This window comes from Tiliqua scincoides, chromosome 1, assembly GCF_035046505.1.
Source record: "Tiliqua scincoides isolate rTilSci1 chromosome 1, rTilSci1.hap2, whole genome shotgun sequence".
Classification (NCBI taxonomy): domain Eukaryota; kingdom Metazoa; phylum Chordata; class Lepidosauria; order Squamata; family Scincidae; genus Tiliqua; species Tiliqua scincoides.
In genome coordinates, this window is record NC_089821.1 from 260,733,527 (window position 1) to 260,753,585 (window position 20,059).

General features: G+C 40.6%; 1 protein-coding gene across 2 annotated transcripts in view; it reads right to left on the bottom strand.

Annotated features, from left to right (window-relative positions):
- The window catches only part of LRPPRC (leucine rich pentatricopeptide repeat containing), a 146,827-nt gene that overhangs the window by 68,888 nt on the left and 57,880 nt on the right, over positions 1-20,059 (bottom strand). For both annotated transcript variants that reach the window (XM_066624545.1, XM_066624552.1), the window contains exons 16-23: positions 18,901-18,958; positions 17,674-17,780; positions 17,385-17,462; positions 17,040-17,093; positions 16,238-16,351; positions 14,542-14,672; positions 11,696-11,781; positions 9,947-10,154 (exon numbers count right to left, since the gene is read on the bottom strand). In XM_066624545.1, the coding sequence (XP_066480642.1) occupies positions 9,947-10,154; positions 11,696-11,781; positions 14,542-14,672; positions 16,238-16,351; positions 17,040-17,093; positions 17,385-17,462; positions 17,674-17,780; positions 18,901-18,958 (836 nt within the window). The remainder of the gene's footprint in view (positions 1-9,946; positions 10,155-11,695; positions 11,782-14,541; positions 14,673-16,237; positions 16,352-17,039; positions 17,094-17,384; positions 17,463-17,673; positions 17,781-18,900; positions 18,959-20,059) is intronic.

A 20,059-nucleotide genomic window follows, 5' to 3' on the forward strand; every position in this document is an offset into this window, starting at 1 on the left:
GCCCTTCACAGCCTCTCTAACTTGGCTGGTTAGCCATGCGGGCACTCTCCTGGATTTAGTGGAACCCTTCTTTCTTTGCGGTATACACCTCTGCTGGGCCTCTATTACTGTTGTTTTAAGCAGCCTCCATGCACTCTGGAGAGACTGGACTCTTTTTACCCTCCCTTTCAACCTCCTTCTAACCAGCCTCCTCATTTGAGGGAAGTCCGCCCGTCGGAAGTCAAGGGTTTTTGTTAGAGATTTGCTTGGTATTCTTCCCCCAACGTGCACATCAAAACGGATCGCAGCATGATCACTGTTCCCCAATGGCTCAGTAACGTTTACATCTCTAACCAGGTCCTGCGTACCGCACAAAATTAAATCCAGAGTCACCTGTCCTCTGGTGGGCTCCTTGACTAGCTGATCTAAGCCACAGTCATTCAGCACGTCAAGAAATCCGGTTTCCTTATCGTGACCAGAACACAAATTGACCCAGTCAATATGAGGATAATTGAAGTCCCCCATGATTACAACCCTGTCCTTCCTTGTCACCTCCCTGATCTGTTTCCTCATTTCAAGGTCCCCATCAGATTTCTGGTCTGGAGGACGATAGCACGCCCCCAGTATTACATCGCTGCACAAGCCTGGTAATTTAACCCACAGAGATTCTACGGTGGAGTCGGACCCACCTTCAATCTCTACTTTGCTGGATTCTATCCCTTCCTTAACATAAAGGGCCACCCCACCTCCAACACGCCCCTGCCTGTCCCTCCTGTAGAGTTTATAGCCCGGGATTGCGGTATCCCACTGATTCTCCGCATTCCACCAGGTTTCCGTTATGCCCACTATGTCAATATTTTCCCTTGTCACCAGACATTCCAGTTCTCCCACCTTTGCTCGTAGACTTCGGGCATTCGCATAAAAGCATTTATACACGGAATGCCCCAGGATGGGCTGCTTATTCGCTCCTTTGTCCCCGCATCCTCTCATTGTGCCAAACCATCTATCACCTCCCATCACCCTACCTTTCCCAATTTCTTCTCCTACCCTGCCTTTGTCTTGTTGTTCTCTAACCTCCCCATCCTCATCCCATAGGGATGAGGGGTCCCGAACCGGATGCCCCTCGGCTCCTGTCGGCCTTCCCCCAGGGATCAGTTTAAAAGCTGCTCTGCCACCTTTTTAATGTTATGCGCCAGCAGTCTGGTTCCATTCTGGTTCAAATGGAGCCCGTCCCTCTTGTACAGGCCCCGCTTGTCCCAAAACGTTCCCCAGTGCCTAACAAATCTAAACCCCTCCTCCCTACACCACCGTCTCATCCACGCATTGAGACCCCTGATCTCCGCCTGCCTAGCTGGCCCTGCGCGTGGAACAGGTAGCACTTCAGAGAACGCTACCTTTGAGGTCCTGGCTTTCAGCTTCCTGCCTAAAAGCCTAAATTTGGCCTCCAGGACCTCCCAGCTACACTTGCCCACGTCGTTGGTGCCGACATGCACCACAGCCGCTACCTCTCCCCCAGCACTGTCTACTAGCCTGTCTAGACGAGAAGTGATGTCCGCAACCTTCGCACCAGGCAGGCAAGTCACCATGCGGTCCTCACATCCGTCGCAAACCCCCCTCTCTATGTTTCTAATAATCGAATCCCCCACTACAAGAAGCCCCCGACCCCCCTCCCGCCGAGGAGTATCCCGAGTGCGCTCGGATACGGGCCCATCCCCTGGAGAAGGGATCCCCCCTAGGGGATTGTTTCCCTCCTCTCCAGGATGACGTCCTCCAGTCCCGAGACTTCCCACCCGGGCAGCCGAGGAGCTGCACGCCTGAGGTTGGGACGAAGCCTGATCGTCCCCGGAAGTCTCCCCACGGTCCTCCTCTGGCTGCCTGCGCTTCTCCAGGTCGGCCACCAAGGCTTCAAGGGAACGGACGCGTTCCCTGAGAGCCTGGAGCTCCTTGCACCGAGGACACACCCATGACTTATGCCCCAGAGGCATATAATCATACATGTGGCACTCGATGCAGAACACTGGATAGCCCCCACCCTGCTGCTGGCTGTCTGACTGCATAGCTTTTTTGTTGTTGTTGTTGTTGTTGTTTTATTTTAATTTATTTATTAACACAGTCTCAAATTCAAAAATAAAGTCATGGCATTAGATGCCAGCAGCATAAAAATGTACTTGAAATGTTTAAAAAGCAGACAATGTTGACAACACACAATTTCTGGTCTGAAATAAATTCTAAAAACCATTTAGAATCTAGTTATTTATGAATCTAGTTATTTATGAATGACTAACAAAATGTTATAAGGACAGACTGCAGCAGACTGCAATGGTCCCATATTCTGTTAACATCCTGAAGAACCTGATTTAAGTACCCTAGAGCAGGGGTGCCCAAACCCTGCCCCGGGGGCCACTTGCGGCCCTCAGGGATTCCCAGTCCAACCCACACGGAGCAACCAGTCTCCAATGAACCTCTGGCCCTCCAGAGACTTGCTGGAGCCCGTACAGGCCCAACGCAACTGCTCTCAGTGTGAGGACAACTGTTCAGCCTCTCACCTGAGCTGTGGGATGAGGGCTCCCTCCGCTACTTGCTATTTCATGTCTGTGATGCAGCAGTGGCAGTGAAGGAAAGGCTGACCTTGCTTTCTGCAAGGACTTTGATAGGCGTTGAGCTATTGCAAGACCCTCATTCATTCATATAAGTTCCATCTCAAATATATTCACTTATGTAAATTTATTCAAATTTTAAATGTAATTTAATTTTTTTTCCCCTGGCCCCCGACACAATGTCAGAAAGATGATGTGGCCCTCCTGCCAAAATGTTTGGACACCCCTGTCCTAGAGGGTTGGGCTCTTCAATGTCACAATAAGAGGCAGCTTTTTTCCTGCAACTGTGTCCTCACATACAGTAGCTTCCTGTTTCTCACTGGACTGAATAATAGACTGAATTTTTGCATAAGAAAATACTGCACAAGGTTTTGTCTCACCCCAATGGCGAGTCAAAATGCAATATATTCTTTTATCCCATATGACTAGCACAATGCTCTTTGTTGACAGGCAGAATCCCTGCAAGGACCAGGGACACGCATACCCTTTCATCAAGTCCCTATTGGTAGAAGCTGGGCCACTTAGCAAAATTATTGTGGACAGGTTTTGCCCCATCACAAGGGGCAAAAGTGCAGCATTTTAATTTTTCCCCTTAAGTGTAAATTTCAATCACCCACATATCCTTGTGAGGTAAGATGTGACTTAGCTTCAGAACAGTAATTATGATGTTCTAATCACACTGGAGCTTACGAAGAAAACATTCACTACACAGAAATGGTAGATAAATTCTGGTGCCTTGACCCAAAAATAATCATCATAACTACGTCTAAATTCTTTTTTTCAACTGAGCAAGCAGATAATCCATAATGGGGAGAGCTCTGGAGGTTACACTCATGCAACTATACAGGCAGAAGCTTACTTCCCCTCTCCACCTCCACCCCCCCCCCAGCCACTGTTGCGAGTAAGGGGACTCTTGACAGTAGCATTGAAATGTGGAAGAAGGGTTCTCCTTGCAGTTCACCTGTACCACATTTCCATGCTACTGTCAAGAGTCCCCTTACTCACAATGAGAAGGAACCATAAGTAGAACACTCTGCTTGCAGATCCCCTTGTAGTTTCTAAGTAGACCTCTTTCCCTTGCAGCCCCCTTCTGTGTCACTTGCCATGCTGCTTCTGTGGATCTCCCAATCCTAAGCAGCAGCTTTTCAGGGAGGGGCTTTGGAAGGATGCTTCCTCTGAAAAAGTTGCATCAACATAAAACAGGGTCACATCCAGAAGTTAACAAGTGTCCAGATAACTTAAAACATTTACCTAAACAAGTTTGAATATTTTTACAGCAGCACCCATATGCCTTTCCATGTAGTGACCAAAACGCATGAATCACATCTATCTTCTTTGAAATATTACTACAAGTGCTTCCCTCACTTTGTATTATTTTTCCATCACTGTACATCTCAACATCCTAGCAGTCAATCCTACACCAGTGTTAAAAAAAACTTTGCAACAACCAGCATATTCTGTACCAGTGTTAGATATTTAACAGAGACTATTGTCTGAATTTCCTCAGTAACATGTTTTCAATAGAATCAGATAATCTAAGATAATAAATAGCAAGCAGAATTTCTGTCCAATCTTCTCTCATTCTCAGGCAGCCATAGCACATGTATTCATCTTAATTCCACATTATTTCCAACAAAGGTCTAACTCAGAGGTGTCAAACATAAGGTCTGCAGACAAGGTGTGGGCCACGGAACCTTTTATACGACCCACATGAACTGCACTCCCAGAATTGCACTTTCACCAGTGCTGCTTCTGCCAAGGCTCTGGGGGAGAGAGATGAAAGGAGGCCTCAAATGGTGAGGAACACTACAGGGAAAGAGGGAAGATCAAGAGGGGTGAAAGAGGGAGATGCTGCAGAGCCAAGAAAGCCCAAATCACACAGGCCACCCTTCCAGCAGTTCTGCTTCAGCTGAGATGTCACTTTGCAGAGCACCTCAGCTGCTAAGTTGCAAAGCAATGCTGCAGTAGAAGTGTGAAAGGGCAGCTCACATGATAAACAGACTCTCCAGCATAACAATTAGGCTCTCTCCTATATTGAAAACAAGATCAAGATTTGTATGTTTTCTCATCTGTCATTCGTAGCTAATGAGTTTCTACATGAGAACAAAGTGTTTATTTCTGGCCATCATCTGCTTAATGACACCACTTCCTGCTTAATGATGTCACTTCAGGCTCTCAGCAGGTGACATGAATGCTATTTGGCCCACAACAGGAAATGAGCTTGATATCTCTGGTCTAATCAGAGTAGTCTGGGTTGTTTTCAAAAAATTTATCCAAACAATATATTTCCAACACTAATTTATCAATAATGAGAATGGGAATGATTCACCTTAACAGAAAAGTCTGTATGTGTATGCAACATGATGCTGGATTGCTTTAGTCAGTGAGCATAATGGTCTGCCATTATGATCTCTGTAAGCTGCATATCCACAAGAAAGGCTTAACCTTGGATGTGGATTGAATGCACCAGTATGACTGGCACCTGGTTCTGTCAGAACAATGAACCAGGCAGAAAACACTGGAGCCAGTTGGGTTTTGCTCACACTTGTCCACTGGTCAGGTCAATCCACTTGACAACAGCTGAGGGTTCTGTCACAGCTCTGGCTGCTAAGGTTCACTGGTTTAGCAATGGGGAAGATAGGATATCTATTTCCCTGAACCCCATAGAAGGGAGAGGGGTCAGACTGAGAAGTTGCATGTTTTGTTCAGCACTTGCAGAGTTGCTGTCACGTTCCTCCAGAACCTGGAGGTGAACAAAGAAACTGCAACTAAATATACAAGTCTAACTAGGGGAAAAAATCAAGGCAGTAAAATGAATTAATTTCATTTGTGTCTAATTTCAATACATCATTTTGTCTACAGCCAAATTCCTGCTTTGGAATATTTCAACCTTGTTTAATTTTCCTTTCTCCATTTTAATTAACTATTTCTATTTTTTGAATTTCTTCATCCTGTTTCAGTCGAGAGACCAGAGAACTATTGTTCCTTGGTTCTATTATTAATCAATCATGGCTAATGCTAAAAGATTGTTAGTATAGGTGCAGAAGAGTTGGGGTTAGCCAAGTCAGTTGGTTCCTAAACTTCTCCTTAAGGAGCCACCTTCTGTGTTGAGGGAACACTGATAATTGGGCTCCCTCAAGACAAGAATAAAGATGTGGAGGAAAGCCTATTTTTGGATCATGTTCCTAGCAACTACCCCTTTCAGAACTCTCTGTGTCAGGGTGGCATATTTGTAACAGTCAGCCCAAAAGGAACCCAAAGGACAGGGGCATAGATAATATACCCTGCTTATTCCCTCATACTCACACAGTGGACTGAGGTTGTCTCATTAGGTCACTACAATATCACCTAGAAAAGCCAGATTTTGGAAAAGCCAAATTAACTTTGATAAGAATTATTTTATAACTAACACTGTTTTTCTCACTCAAAGTATTTTTAAGGACTTCCAGGTCTGTAGCAATGTGATTTATTCATCCTGAAGTTCTCCATACTTCCATCAAATGCTCATCAAGTACCACAAGTAATTGTAATTCCAAAATATCTTGCTAGAGAATATCTTGCCAGATGATACTTAAAACCTTAAAACCTCAATTATTTCATCTATAGCCTGCATATCATTCCAATAATTCTGACTCTAACTTTATTCTTGAGACTTCATTATATATATTTATCAAATCCCAGTATTGCTGAAATGAATTATATGCAGGGTTGGTACAGGAGCTCCTGATGGCCATGGTGGCATGCCAAATGCTGGTCACCCTTACTGGATGATATGCTAACCCTCAGCACTCTCCTCCCCTCTACATTTCTTCTTCTTCTCTATTCCTCTCTTCTTTTTCCAATCCAAGGAGTGGAAGGAGAAGATGAACAGATAGGTGGAGGACACCCATATTTCTCCACCTATCTGTTACGTGAAGCGATGCTTCAGTTCACCACATGGGTGGGCTGGACCTGGTTATACAGGATCTATTAAAGTCCATATGTTCAGTACACAAACAACCTTTAAATCGCTATTCTTAAAATGAACACCCTATATACACTCTTGTGAATAGGACAAAGGACGACCCTAAAACCTCTATGTCAAGAGAGAGAGTTTGATTGCAGCTGTTCACATATATTCTGGTATTAGTTGTTACAGAATAACTTAACCAAGTTAACAAGATTGCCCTTCATCAAATGTTTGTAGTTTAACAAAAAAGAAAAGGCTTTTCCAGCCTATCAATTACCTTCTTCAAGTCTAAAATTGAAGTTAGTAGCATAAATTCTCAATTCCTGTGCAAGGATCACAATGTTTAATCATTGTTTAATTTTATTGGAAAGTTTCTATTCAAGGATAAAATCTATCTGATCACAATGGATATTTTTTTTCTCCAATTTTATAGGTTTGTACTCCTTGAAAATTTTTTTGAAAGCATTAAGTAATGATACGCATTTGAGTGATCACCTTTTTCCAAAATTAAAGAGATACAAGTCTCAAATCTCTAATATAGTGGGGAAAATGTCTCTATAGTGAATTGTTCCATTATTGGATTGAATTGTATCAGGCAGTGGCAGCAGCAGCTGGATACACCGCAAAGCCTGGGTTGTCACAGCCACCAGGTAAGTCGAAAACCCACCCTTTTTTTTTTTTACTTTGGTAGCAGCACAAACCCAGAAGTGCCTTCACCACTAAGTCACCACCACCCCATCACAGCTTGCAAGGACCTAGTGGCTCCCTAATTTGTGAGAAGTACTGGTTTCCAACCTGTGGTCTGTGGACTACAAGTGGTCCCTGAGACCCTGAGAAATGGTTCACAAAGTCTCAGAAAAAAGATCACCTTCGATCACTTCTAGCATCTTGCCAAAAGAGCACTCCTCCACAGACCACCAGAGAGGGTGAAGAATGGATCACCTGCAGCTTCAGTCCATACTGAAGTGCCCACAAATCTTATCTACAAAACATCTAATGGAGAAGCACAAATTTAATTGTATTGTTGTGGGCAGGGGGTGGGGGTTGCATGTGGTTCGCAATTATTCTAGTTTTTGCCTCAGTGGCAATGTGAACCTAGCTATCCCGACTTCTAAACCAATGCTGTAATCACTACACTAGATCAAGTCTCAAGTTTCCAATGCAAGTCTATTACAAAAGTAGACCTGCTGGAAGAGCAAACCCTGCAAAACCCTTTGAAAGCCCTGAATGTTGGTTGGTACATATTCTTGCCAAGGAAAGTAGTGTCAGTAGGGCTATTATCTCAGCTACTCCCTGTATAACCCATATTTAGACAGTACAAAATATTTAGGTTTAATTCCCCCAACTGACTTCTGGGGGGGGGGGGAATCAAAGAATCCAATCTGAGTAAGCTGCAATTTTAAATTTGTGACTATGTCACCAGACTCGTACCCAAATCTAAATACATTATATGGAAGCATCCCATTGAAATTAATTTAGCATAAATCAAATTGAAAATGCTTAAGTTAATTTTACACTTAAGCTTCTAAAATACCGGTGAAATTAAATAAAAATCACAGCAGAACCAAAGCATTTACTATTTGAAAAGCAATGAGGAAGAAATTTAGTCTTGCAGAATACTGCACTATAGCAGTTTCATCAAAGATTGTTTTCCTCCAATAAATTACATGGGACTGACACAAGACAGGAGAAAGAGCGCATTGTGGCTTTTGGAAACTATTTGCACTCACTTATGTTAAAGAGTCACTTTCCTTACAGAATTATATTATGTGTAAATAAGGAAGAGTACCTGCTGAACATTTTCACTCTGATCCCTAAAAACGGCCTTTTTATAGACACACTTTTTATATACAACTTTGAAAGCGTAAAGTGGTTTTCAATCCCTCATATATACTCACAAACAACCAACCACTCTACTGCTTGCTTATGTGAACATACAGTAAATTTGACCCAGAACTTCTGGAACATTGTTTTCCTGGGTGCAATTTCTATGAACTATTTCACACTTGACTTAAAACATTGCTTTGGATTTTCTTCAGGTAGTGTCACATTATCACTCTGGACAGAATTTAATGAAGTTACCCTTTTTTGGGCAGCTGGGCCTCAAAGCTCCCTTTTAACATTATGCTATTGGTGTAGGCACATACACAGCAAGGTTTTTTGTGCACTTCCAGCTTCACACAGTAATGGGGCTACAAACACAGTTTTTATAGTTAATATCACATATGTTTTTCTTTGACATATCAGCCAAAAACTTGGTACATATAAGAGGAGGCATGACCAAGCTCTGTCATTCAGAGTGTGACTTCTACTTGTTTGCAGTTCAACTAAAGTTATAGAGGGAGCATACACTTCCCAAAATCTACATAAGCACTATGGGATACATATTTAACACTAACACTAGATAACTTGGGATACTGCTAAGTTCCAGCCAAAATGAAAATCTACTGGCAGATTTGAGTGTCTGGCCAGGTTTATTCCATGATTCCTGGTGTAACTTACCTGTCTTTTATAAGGAGAAATCTTCTTGTTCCTAAAGATACTCGTTCCCATGATGCTGCACAAGCCTAAGGCTTCAGTTCATCCACTGAAGCACTGAGGGTCTCTGCACTGTCACTGCCTCTCAGCTTACTCCATAGAAACATGGGGAACAGGGATGCGCATGTCTACACCTATATGCTTAACAGATTTTTAGGGAAGGAACTGACAAAGTCTGGATGCTTGAACACAATTCTGAAAAGTGTCCAAGTTTTCTTGAATTGTCCCAGAACTGCATGAATGAGGTCTGCCCATTCCTAATACTCAAACATGCAATAATCTAGTTCAAAATTAGAGAACAGAAATAATCTAGTGTCCAGTGTGCTACCAGGCCTTTCAGTGGATTGCAACTGTGCCCCCAAATAAAGCCTACTGAGCATTTGTGAATGTATGTTAGGAACCAAGCTCTCTGCTGTCCACACCAGAACAGCAAATTGTTTGGAGGGCAAGTGCAAACTGTAGTTTGCCCACTTGGATGCAGTGGCAAACTATGGCTTGCAACAAACCAGGAAGCAGCTAATTAACCCATTTCTGCCCAGCCCACAGGCGTACACATTTGGTCCCTGTTGTGTATATGCAACGTTGGGCAGAAATGGCTTAAGCAGTGGGGAGGGGAGTACGGGTAACACAATCCTCTCTATAAAATGGAAGGTGTCAAGTCCATGCATGAACATATATGAAGGCAAAGTATGCAAGTGGATTATTGGGTGAACAATTCCCCCCAACATATAATCAAACAAATGACATTGCACTCCCATCCAGCATAGGTGTGAACCACTCTCACTAGACTGGGGTAACTGTTTTAATTGTACAGATAAATAGATGCAGCATGAAAACTGAAGTACACATTTCTTGACTTAATGGCAGGCGTCAATCAACTTACTTTTCAACATGAACACCAACGAGGGGAGCACACAGATTTCCAGTAGGCTTTGCTAGACCCAGGGCTACAATGGACTCATGTAGCCGATTGACAGTTTCAACTTCACCTCGCAAGGCTGCGCCATTAAGGATGTGGAAAAAGGATGTGGCAGTTGTATCTTTAATAGGGATATCTTTCTCTTTCATCTCTTTTAAAATGTTAATAGCGTCTACAATGAAATGCCACAAAAGACCCTTAGGTAATTTCATGTACAGAGAAAACAAACTGCTATTAAAACAGCATTTCAAAAACCAGCAGGAATGTAAATTCTGGTGTATAATGCCAATTTCAAGTTAATTACTACTTGCATTTCTAAACGAGACTACAATTATGAATCCACAATAGCATGGTTTTATCATTTTGCTGCAACTTTGACTACAAATTACAGATAGAAACTGTGTGCCCACTCTGCACCATGTAACCCTGTAGAGGCTGCCCTATAGCAACAAGATCCTACTAAATGGATGCTTTTATCGTTCAGTGCTAACATCTGCTAAATCACACCATTGTTTCTTCAGCAGATGGCTTGTCACGAGGCCAGATAATAAAGATGTGTTTACACTGTATATGCAGCCAGACTAATGGTCTGATACCGATAGGGCCTGTTTGCTGTGTCGATACTAATTAGCCAAGGAGAGCCAATGAAAGCTTTCTAAGAGAGTGCATGTTAAAACATTAGGTTCATTAAGCTTCATTAGTAAGGCAGAAACAAACATTTTGGTATATGAAATAAGTGCATTTTTTGTAATGTTCTTAATTATTGCACAGGCAAAATGTTTTGACCACTTTACATAAAAGCAGGCTCATCTCTTGAAACTGCCTGCTGCAGCTTGCTGTGTGCTTCAGAAAATAAACACAATGCCAACTTTTCAGTTCATAGGTAGCTATGATCTAATGTTACCATCTTCGGAGAGGAAACCTTACCCTAATAATTTAAATTTATATTTGAATTTGAAATTTACCCTTTCAGTTCAATTAATTCAGTATAAATCTTCTATTTAACAGAACAAATTATAATTAGTTACTGTCAGAATTTTTTTTTTGGGGGGGGTATGTGTTTTTAATTAATGATGGCAATGTCCTACAGTTTACCAACTTCATCTATTATGGAATCCATACCATTCAAAGCAAAATGTATTAAATGCAAATCAGCCATTGCCAAAAGTGGTTAAAAATAATATCAGTTTTTAATTCAGCAGTAAAGTTCAGCTAGTAGCTTTAACATATGAAACAAAGAAGACAAATTTAAGATCTTAATATTACTATACATTTATTAAAAAGTTAGGGTTGTGATTTTTTTTCCTGAAGTGCTTAGACCCTTCAGAAGGAGGTTATGTTTATAGGCTTTATGCTCAGACTTCAGACCTTCTTAAGCAAAAACAAAACCATTAGTCTAGGCACATACGCAATTTGTGCCATAAGTCATGATCTTCAAACTCAATCCAAACAGCAATGCTAATAAAAACTAGCTACAGAAATGCAAAAAGCACTGAGCTGTGCAAATGTAAATGACAAGCTTGCCAATCCATTAAAACTAATGGCCTATACTGTCCAAGTATCTCTGGTTGAATTCACATGCAAATTTGTATGCAAAATGTTCAAGCACTTTGCAGGACATGATATACCATTAATATCAACTCACATTTTTATTCTGGTGGCAAGATACCTTTATTATATAGCAGAATATACACTGAAAGGGAGAGTGCTTACCTTCCAGTCTACCATATTTCCCCAAAACTTTCACCAACGCTAAGTACTTGTTTGCATCAAGAGCTGTAGATGAATCTTTACGATAGCTAGAGCACATAAAAAGAACTGCATGAACTCCTTTTTTGTTATTTAAACATTGTTATTTAAATATTTTAAAAATAAAATTTAATAAAAATTTTAAAAATAAACTTCAATTATTATATCACTGAGAAACTGGCATTATGAAAGGACAAAAGAGATCCAGCTTGAATGTATTTATTCTCGTTTCCCCCAACCTATTAAAACACATCAATTCCAATATAATTAGAATACATGTGTTACGTTGAGAGGTGTTTGCTTCCAGTAAGATAGGTTTACACCCTAAGTCTTACCCAACAGTGGTGATCCTGGCCCCAGTAGCATCTGGGGCCAAGACTGCAGGTTGCCACCCCCCACCCCGCGTCAAGCTGCCCCCCCCACACAAGTGGGTTGCCACTGCCCCTGCCTCCCTTTTGGAAGCCCAAGGAGGCAGCTTGCTGCCTCCCCAACCCCCTGAAGGCCTACCAAAGGCCTTGGAGGCCTGAAAAACCCATTTCCAGTTTCATGGACAAAACAGGAAGTGATTTTTAAATGCCCTTGGAAGGCATTCTGAAGTCTGGGGAAGTCTTCCCCAGCCCTCAGTAGGCCTTCTGGCCTAAAAACGTCACTTTTGGTTTCCTCTGTGAAACTGGAAGTGGGTTTTTCGGCCGAGGACTTTAGAAGGCCTCTAGAGGGACTGGGAGGCAGCGTGCCCGACTCCTCAGGTTCGTTACTGTTCTGGAACACAACGGATTTACTTCTGAGTAAGATAAATTTTCAAACACTTCAAGTTACATTTAACCAAATTTGGGAAAACAACATCCAAATGAATACTTATTTACTCCCTTCATTAGATAGCAGAAAATACTTTGGGGTTATTTTGGCCCCATTTGCAGGCAAGCAAAGTAAAAGAAACTGAAGTAAATGCATTTTATACTGTTTTCAACCAACATGGATACTCAGTCAAATATGAAACCACACCTACCCATAGAAGTAATCAACATCTGCCACCTTTAATACTATTTTTTTCCGTTTGAAATAACCTAGTCTCCTCAGTTCATAAGATCTTAAAGAAAAGCATGTTTTTGCACAAAAAATTACTTATAGGTTGGCTTATCTTAATGCAGTTTGTGTTATGTACCTATTCAATTACACTATGTGTCTCAAACTCAAATATTCATTATTATGTTGTTAGTTGTAATTAAGGGCTGTTCCACTGGGGGCGTGTTTCTTATAAGAAATAAGATGCTAAACTATGCAGAACAGCTTCTTGGAAGGGCTGGCAAATACAACTCTTTATGCTACTCTAAGGGCCAGCTCCAATGTAACTTTTACCCTTCTTTATAGAAAGTATCTGGAGTTACTCTTCCTGGTAAAAATGCTGAATGACTTGACTAGGTCAGTGTTTCTCAAACTGTGGGTTGGACTAGGTGGGTTCCCATTCATTTCAATATTTTATTTTTAATATATCAGACCTGATGTTACTATGGTATGTGACTGCTTTTGGGGAAGTGCTACACATCTGTACTTTTAACAGGCTACTATGTATATGCTTTTAACAATGATAGCAACTAGGACTTACTCCTGGGTAAGTGTGGGTAGGATTGCAGCCACCCACACTTGTAAGTGTAGGTAGGATTGTTAAAAATTTTCCTGCTTGATGATGTCACCTCTCATCATGACATCACTTTCAGTGGTCCTTACAGATTCTCATTCTAAAAAGAGGGTCCCGGTGCTAAAAGTTTGAGAACCACTGGTCTAGGTAAATTCACTTGTAGACAAGCTAGGAGCTAATGGCAGACTGCTGAACAGATGTAATCCACAGGATCACAGGCTAAATAGATGATAAAAACTTCCATAAAAACACTGCCAAAAATATGTTCAGGTTTCTACAGCATTCTAGAAAACATTGATAGGTGCTACCCTGCTAGGCTGCAAATTATTCTGAACATTTCCAAAACAGCCTAAGTGCATCCAAGGCCTGCATTTGGCTGATATGTTGAAATTGACATTACTATGACAGCAAGAAGGAAATACGCAATGTAACTAGGGTTTAGGGAGTTCTCAAAGGAAGTTTCATTTTAACCCAGGTTAGCAATGGTTGCACATAATGTTAAACTCATGGGGAGGGCAGAGAATTGTGTACAAAATGGGGAGAGGAATAAAATTCTGCAGATTACTCCTGCTCATTAAATCCTGGTTAACTGTATCCCTATAGTGGGCCAACCTTATGCGAAGAGAGCACAATCCCTGTGAAATATTTGATTATATACCTTAACATTAAAATCAAAGTGGTAAAACTGTTATAAGGAACAAAATGAGGATCTGCAAATTACATTGCTCCTTGATAAACTGGGCATTACAGGTTTTAGCTGGGAGCTAATTCTCACAACCAAGGTATTATCTCTGAAAGAGGTTTAAAAAAAACAAATGCTTGCTGACAGGTATTAAAAGGTCACTTACAAGCACTGCAATCCACTGTATTGCAGAACACCTCAGAAACTGAACCCGAATGTCAAGGTGGCTACTAAAACACTATCAGAAATGGATTTATTAAAATACTATATAGATCACCACCAAACATGTGCATTCAAATGGGATTATATAATCATGACAACTTGTTATAACAGATCTTGAATTTCAGCAAAAAAAAATTCCACAGGGGAAAAACTAATTAAAAATGTATGAGGTTTTGTTTTGGTTTTTTTAAATACTCAACCTACTTAATTCAATAAGGTCTGTGTATCAGCATAAATCTCTGTGACATCTTTCAGTGCCGGTGTACTTACAGTTCTTCTTTCAGGTTCATTGCCTCCTCTGCATTATCATGTCGACAGCACAAATTTATTAAAGCTGCATAGCCACCAACAACCATGTCCGGTTCATATTTGGCTTTCACTTCAAGGGCTTTCTGCATATTCTAGAAGGAGCATTAAGATATGAATCAAAAGAGAAAAGTCCACATGATTTGCATTCAAGCATTTCCTGTGAAGATACATTTATCAATGTGTGCAAAGTCTCGGGGCCCAATCCTATCCAATTTTCCAGTGCCGGTGCAGTTGTGCCAATGGGACATGCACTGCATCCTGTGATGGGGAGGCTGTCCTCAAGGAATGGGAAACATTTGTTCCCTTACCCTGGGGCTGGAAAAAGGGAAAGGATTGGCCCCTCAGTGAGTTTTGTTAAAAGTTCAAGTGATTTAAATTTTCAAAGGCAAATTAGTTATTTTATGTAATGATCTCAAATTTCAACATGGCTTGTATGCTTTAGTGCACACTGTAGGTACGGATATTAAAATTATTATTTTTGCTAATGTGTGTGAATGTTCATTTTCATGGTTCAGTTTTAAGTTGGTGGAAATTTTTTAACGCATCCAACTTTTGAAATCAAGTGTGCATAAGAACATAAGAACAGCCCCACTGGATCAGGCCATAGGCCCATCTAGACCAGCTTCCTGTATCTCACAGCGGCCCACCAAATGCCCCAGGGAGCACACCAGATAACAAGAGACCTCATCCTGGTGCCCTCCCCTGCATCTGGCATTCTGACATAACCCATTTCTAAAATCAGGAGGTTGCGCGTACACATCATGGCTTGTACCCCATAATGGATTTTTCCTCCAGAAACTACATTGCATTTCTACACCCCTTTCAAGAATGCTGCATGGGTCTATATAAAAATATTTAAAACATTGTAGTGGGTCTAACATGTATGAAGAGGTCATATTACAGTTTCTGCCGTCATTGTTTATATATCTAATAACAGAAAGAAGTCAAACTTCTTAATAGCCCAGATTTCTGGCACTGAAGAATACAACTATAGTCCCATTCCTGATCAATTTAGAGACATTATGGGTGAACCCATACAAATAAGAAACTGGACCAAAGTCTGAAGACATGCTGCAAATTTCAGACCTACACAAAAATATGAACTGCAGCTGGATGCCTGCTGATGAAGGCAAGAGCCTCTTTATCTCAGAAAGCTTTCCTCCAGCAGGAAAATGGAATTTCAATCCCTACATTAACCACCTTGTAACATTTGACTTGCAAATGACTTTGCATGTATCAGTTGCTTGACAATCTAGATATAAGAGACCAGAGTCATGGCTTGAAAGGACATTTGGCATGTATGATAAACCTATCACAGTTGTTATTATCATTCAGTTTGCAGATTACCATTAACAGACCAGAGCAATCCCAAAACATGCCATTCAAGGCGTAACTGAAATGAGTTGACTTTTTGCTTTAATTGCTTCTCTGCATTTGGTTTCATTTACAAGGGCCAAAACGGGAATTCACAATATAGTATATTTTGCCTTGCTTGCTTACACTGAACTGCCAGTTGAATGAGAGCCTTGGGGCAGAGATGTGTACTTCGTTTCTGTTGCTCTGTAAAGCACCATGCACATGGATGAGGTTATATAAAATCATTAGCATGCATTTAAATCTTATATTGAACACTTGCAATTGAACACACAAAAGTTACCTCTTCTGCACACAGAGCAAATATGAGCTGTTTTAGCACATCTCCAATAGGCTGGTTCTCAGCTTTTAGTTGTTCAAGTTTTGCTTCCAGCTCAGACACCTGAAGTCCAGAGTACTAAGACAAGTTCATAGAAAGAAATCAAAATACAATAAAATATATTAAGATGTGTGCAAGCAAGAATATAAATTCTCTAATTTGTCAGGTGACAAATAACTGCCACATATTACTATTTTCAGTGTGCACATCAGATACAGAAAGATGATATTTGGATTACACTTTGGATTTGTGTAGAAAGTGGAATGAGAAGGGGACCACAAACAATTGCTTTGAAGAGCAAGAGCTTGGGGGAGGGAGTGGTAACTTTTCCTAAACCACATCCCAGAACCTCACAAAAAAGCTCTCTAATTGGAATGCAGATGCTCCATCTTGCCCCCCTCTCTGTGCACAAGCAGCAGACATTAATCACTAATTGGAACTGAGGCCAGAGAGGTTTGCACATCCTCCTGTTCTTGTCAAATACAGCACAAACATAAACCATTCTGCTTGAAGAGATTTTTTGAAATAGCAATACTATGTCATGATAGCTAAGTGAGTAAGATCTTCAAGTTAGATTCTGGGAACATAAAGAAATGGTCTAGGTGTTGTCAAAGACAGATGTATGCTTCATCTGTTATTAACAACACTCAAAACTCAAAGTCAGTGTTAGCTACATAACGAAATAGACACACTGGAAGCCAGAAAACATTGTTTTTATATCAACAAAATTTGGTTACTAACAAAGAAACCTAGCTAGTGTACTTACTTTTGATGTACTTCCTTGGAACAACTTTTCTCTATCAGTCAATAAAATTGCATCCTAAAATACAGCATAACATATACATATATAAATATATTTTTAAACATATATAAATCATGAATTCAATCAATCACTAGGCATGCTATAAAGACACAAGATACTCCCATTTATCCTTAAATTTAAAGATTTACAATTATCTCCATGATACACAAATATGCTTTCAAATACAAGTGTAAGATTAAGATTCTTTTATGCTCCTATCAGAAATATGTACTTTTTATGGGACTTGTATTCATGGGCAGTATACACATTTTATAGTCATCAAGACAAGCTTTATTTACCACTACAGACCTTAATTAATTCCGGAACGCAGCAGTTGTCTAGTAGGTTGTGAATACCTCTGAAGATGTTTGTAGGAATTACTATATTCTGTACCAAGAGTTGGAGAAAATTACATGAGTTTTAAAAACACAAGCAAACTGAGATAATTTCTGTTAGACAAATTTCAGACATAATTTAAGTCTCTAGCACTTGCATGTCACTGAGAAGTGGTCTGGTTGTACTTAAAAGCTGCAATTTCAAATCTAATAGATACATGTCAGGAAGGACAGGCATTATGTAGCAAAAAATGAAATGGTACCATCTTCTTCAGCTGATGGAAGTATTGTCTCAACCGCTCCTCCTTGGCCTGTACCTCTGAGTCACTCAGGCTGTCAATCAAGCTATAAAGAAAATAGCCAACAGCTTCTGCGGAGAGAAAAAAAACAAGAGAAAGCATTCCACTAAAATTACTGACACTGTCATGTTATCAAGATTAATTTATAAGAAATCATTTTGGTGTGAGATGTCACCCTGATGAGAGGCTCTGAAATGGCAACAATGATCACTGAGGCATAGAGATTATGTGGTTTGGGAGCACATATCTAACTGGTGAGTGAAAGGAATATTAATTATTTTCAAACCCGGTGACAGCTTTTCAGTACAGAATCTTTCTTCAATCTATTTTTTCCACTGTTGTGTGACAGAAACAGTACTGCCCAAGGCGTCTCCCCCACTCTCCTGCCCACTACCCCAAAATAGTTGCCATAAATATTTTGTCATTTATTCAAAAGGAAATAAAGAGAGCTTCCTAAAGCGTCATGTACACAGCTCTGTGTACTTCACATTATTTACAATGCTTGCTGCAACCAGTGAGTGAACATGAATACAATAAAGAGTATTAAATGATTTTTAACAACCAGATCCAATAATCCTGTGGAGAGCTGCTTATTAGCCAATGAAAATCAAGATTAACAAAAGATGCCGTATAGCTAACAGCACTAATTTTCTTTGGCACTCAAGCATAAAATGTATAGAAGCATCAAAAAGAACTAATGAGCTTTCTATAAGGGAACCACATTGTGACATGTACTGTATTCTTTTTATTATTCTTTTAAGAATGTGCAGCAGATCTTATAAGTCTGCTTGTTCTGAAAGTGCTATATTTGTGACACCAAGTACCATTATACTCTATTAAAGAGACTATTAAAATAAAAGGCTATTAAAATAAACATTTGCTTGCATCTATTTAAAAGCATTGATCACACGATCAATGATGTGATCTTTTCTACTATACTTAACAAACAAGCACTTCCTTGTTTGGGAAACATTTTTAATTAAAAAGGCCAAAAAAACCACCCTAATAAAATCTCACGGACTCTATAAAATATACTGTGATTATCTGGATAAAGATTTTGCCCAACATGTTTTCAAATTTCACTTTCAAAAAAGAAGTAATCAGTGTTTACTCTTGTAATCCCTCAAGCCCATCATTACACAGAAGAACGGATTTGTGGATAAGTTACAATCATAGAAATTGAAACTCTACCAGTTGGTCCTGGAGGCGTCTGGCAATAACGTCCATCCTTGTACAACAGTTCTGTTATCTGGTAAGACAGAATAATCGTACATTGCAGCCAAGAAAAGCAAGCAAGGGCAAATAGTATCTGAAATTGAATTCTACAAATAATAAAGCATCTCTCCACTAAGCTATTATTCTATGCCACATCATAGCAATTCAGGTTTTTTTTCCTTTTGGTAAATATGTTTCTAAAAAAAATATGTATGTTGCACATCAAAATGTGTATAGAAGCAATAAGAAAGTATCTTCATGATGCTGTTCATGTATCTTATCCACATTAATGATCATAAAGAAACTGCCTACAACATTAACACTGTCAATTGGGGAGCATGGTAAAATTAGAGGCTAAAAATGGTTATACAGTTTCTCTACTATCCACTTCCTAACTGTACATAAAAACCCTGCAATATTAAACCTGAAAGGTATTTCAAAATAGACACCAAAACGCCTATGTATCCCACTGCCACAAAAGAAAATGACAAACTTTCAGTGCAATACTGAAGGTGTCTACTATATACAGAGCAATCTTCCAGACGGCCATTAAAATGAGTCTTACAGCCCAGTCCTAACTAGCATTGGTGCAGTAGGGTCGCATAGCCTCCACTGTATCCAGAGCTCGTTAGGAGCAGGCTGGAGGTCTCCTCGGGGTAAGGAGGTATTATTCCCTTGGCCCCAAGTAACGGCCACCCTGCCCAATGGAGCTGGGCTATTTAGCTGGTGCATGTCCGAGCAGCCCCATGTAGGGCGTTCAGACCCGCAAGAAAGGACAGGATATGGCAGAGGCCTGCTCTGCCAAACATGGCCCCTCTTGGGCCTGACCTGCCCTCTCCATGACCAGAAACACCCCCTCCCCACCTCCATTCCACTCTCCCACTGCCCAGCACTTCACTCATAGCTGGTGCCCAGTCTTCTGGATTAAGCATTGGTGAGGCAGCACAGGCCTCCCAACCTGTGCTGCTTACTCTCTGGGTGCCACAAATGTGCTTTACAGCACATTTGTAACACTCAGCTGGTGAAAGAGCCACAAGGCAAGGTTAGAACTGCGCCATTAGCTTCTCAATACCTAACCAATCTGAAAGTGAAAATTTCAGATCATATGGCATATGAAAATTTGAAGCAACCAATT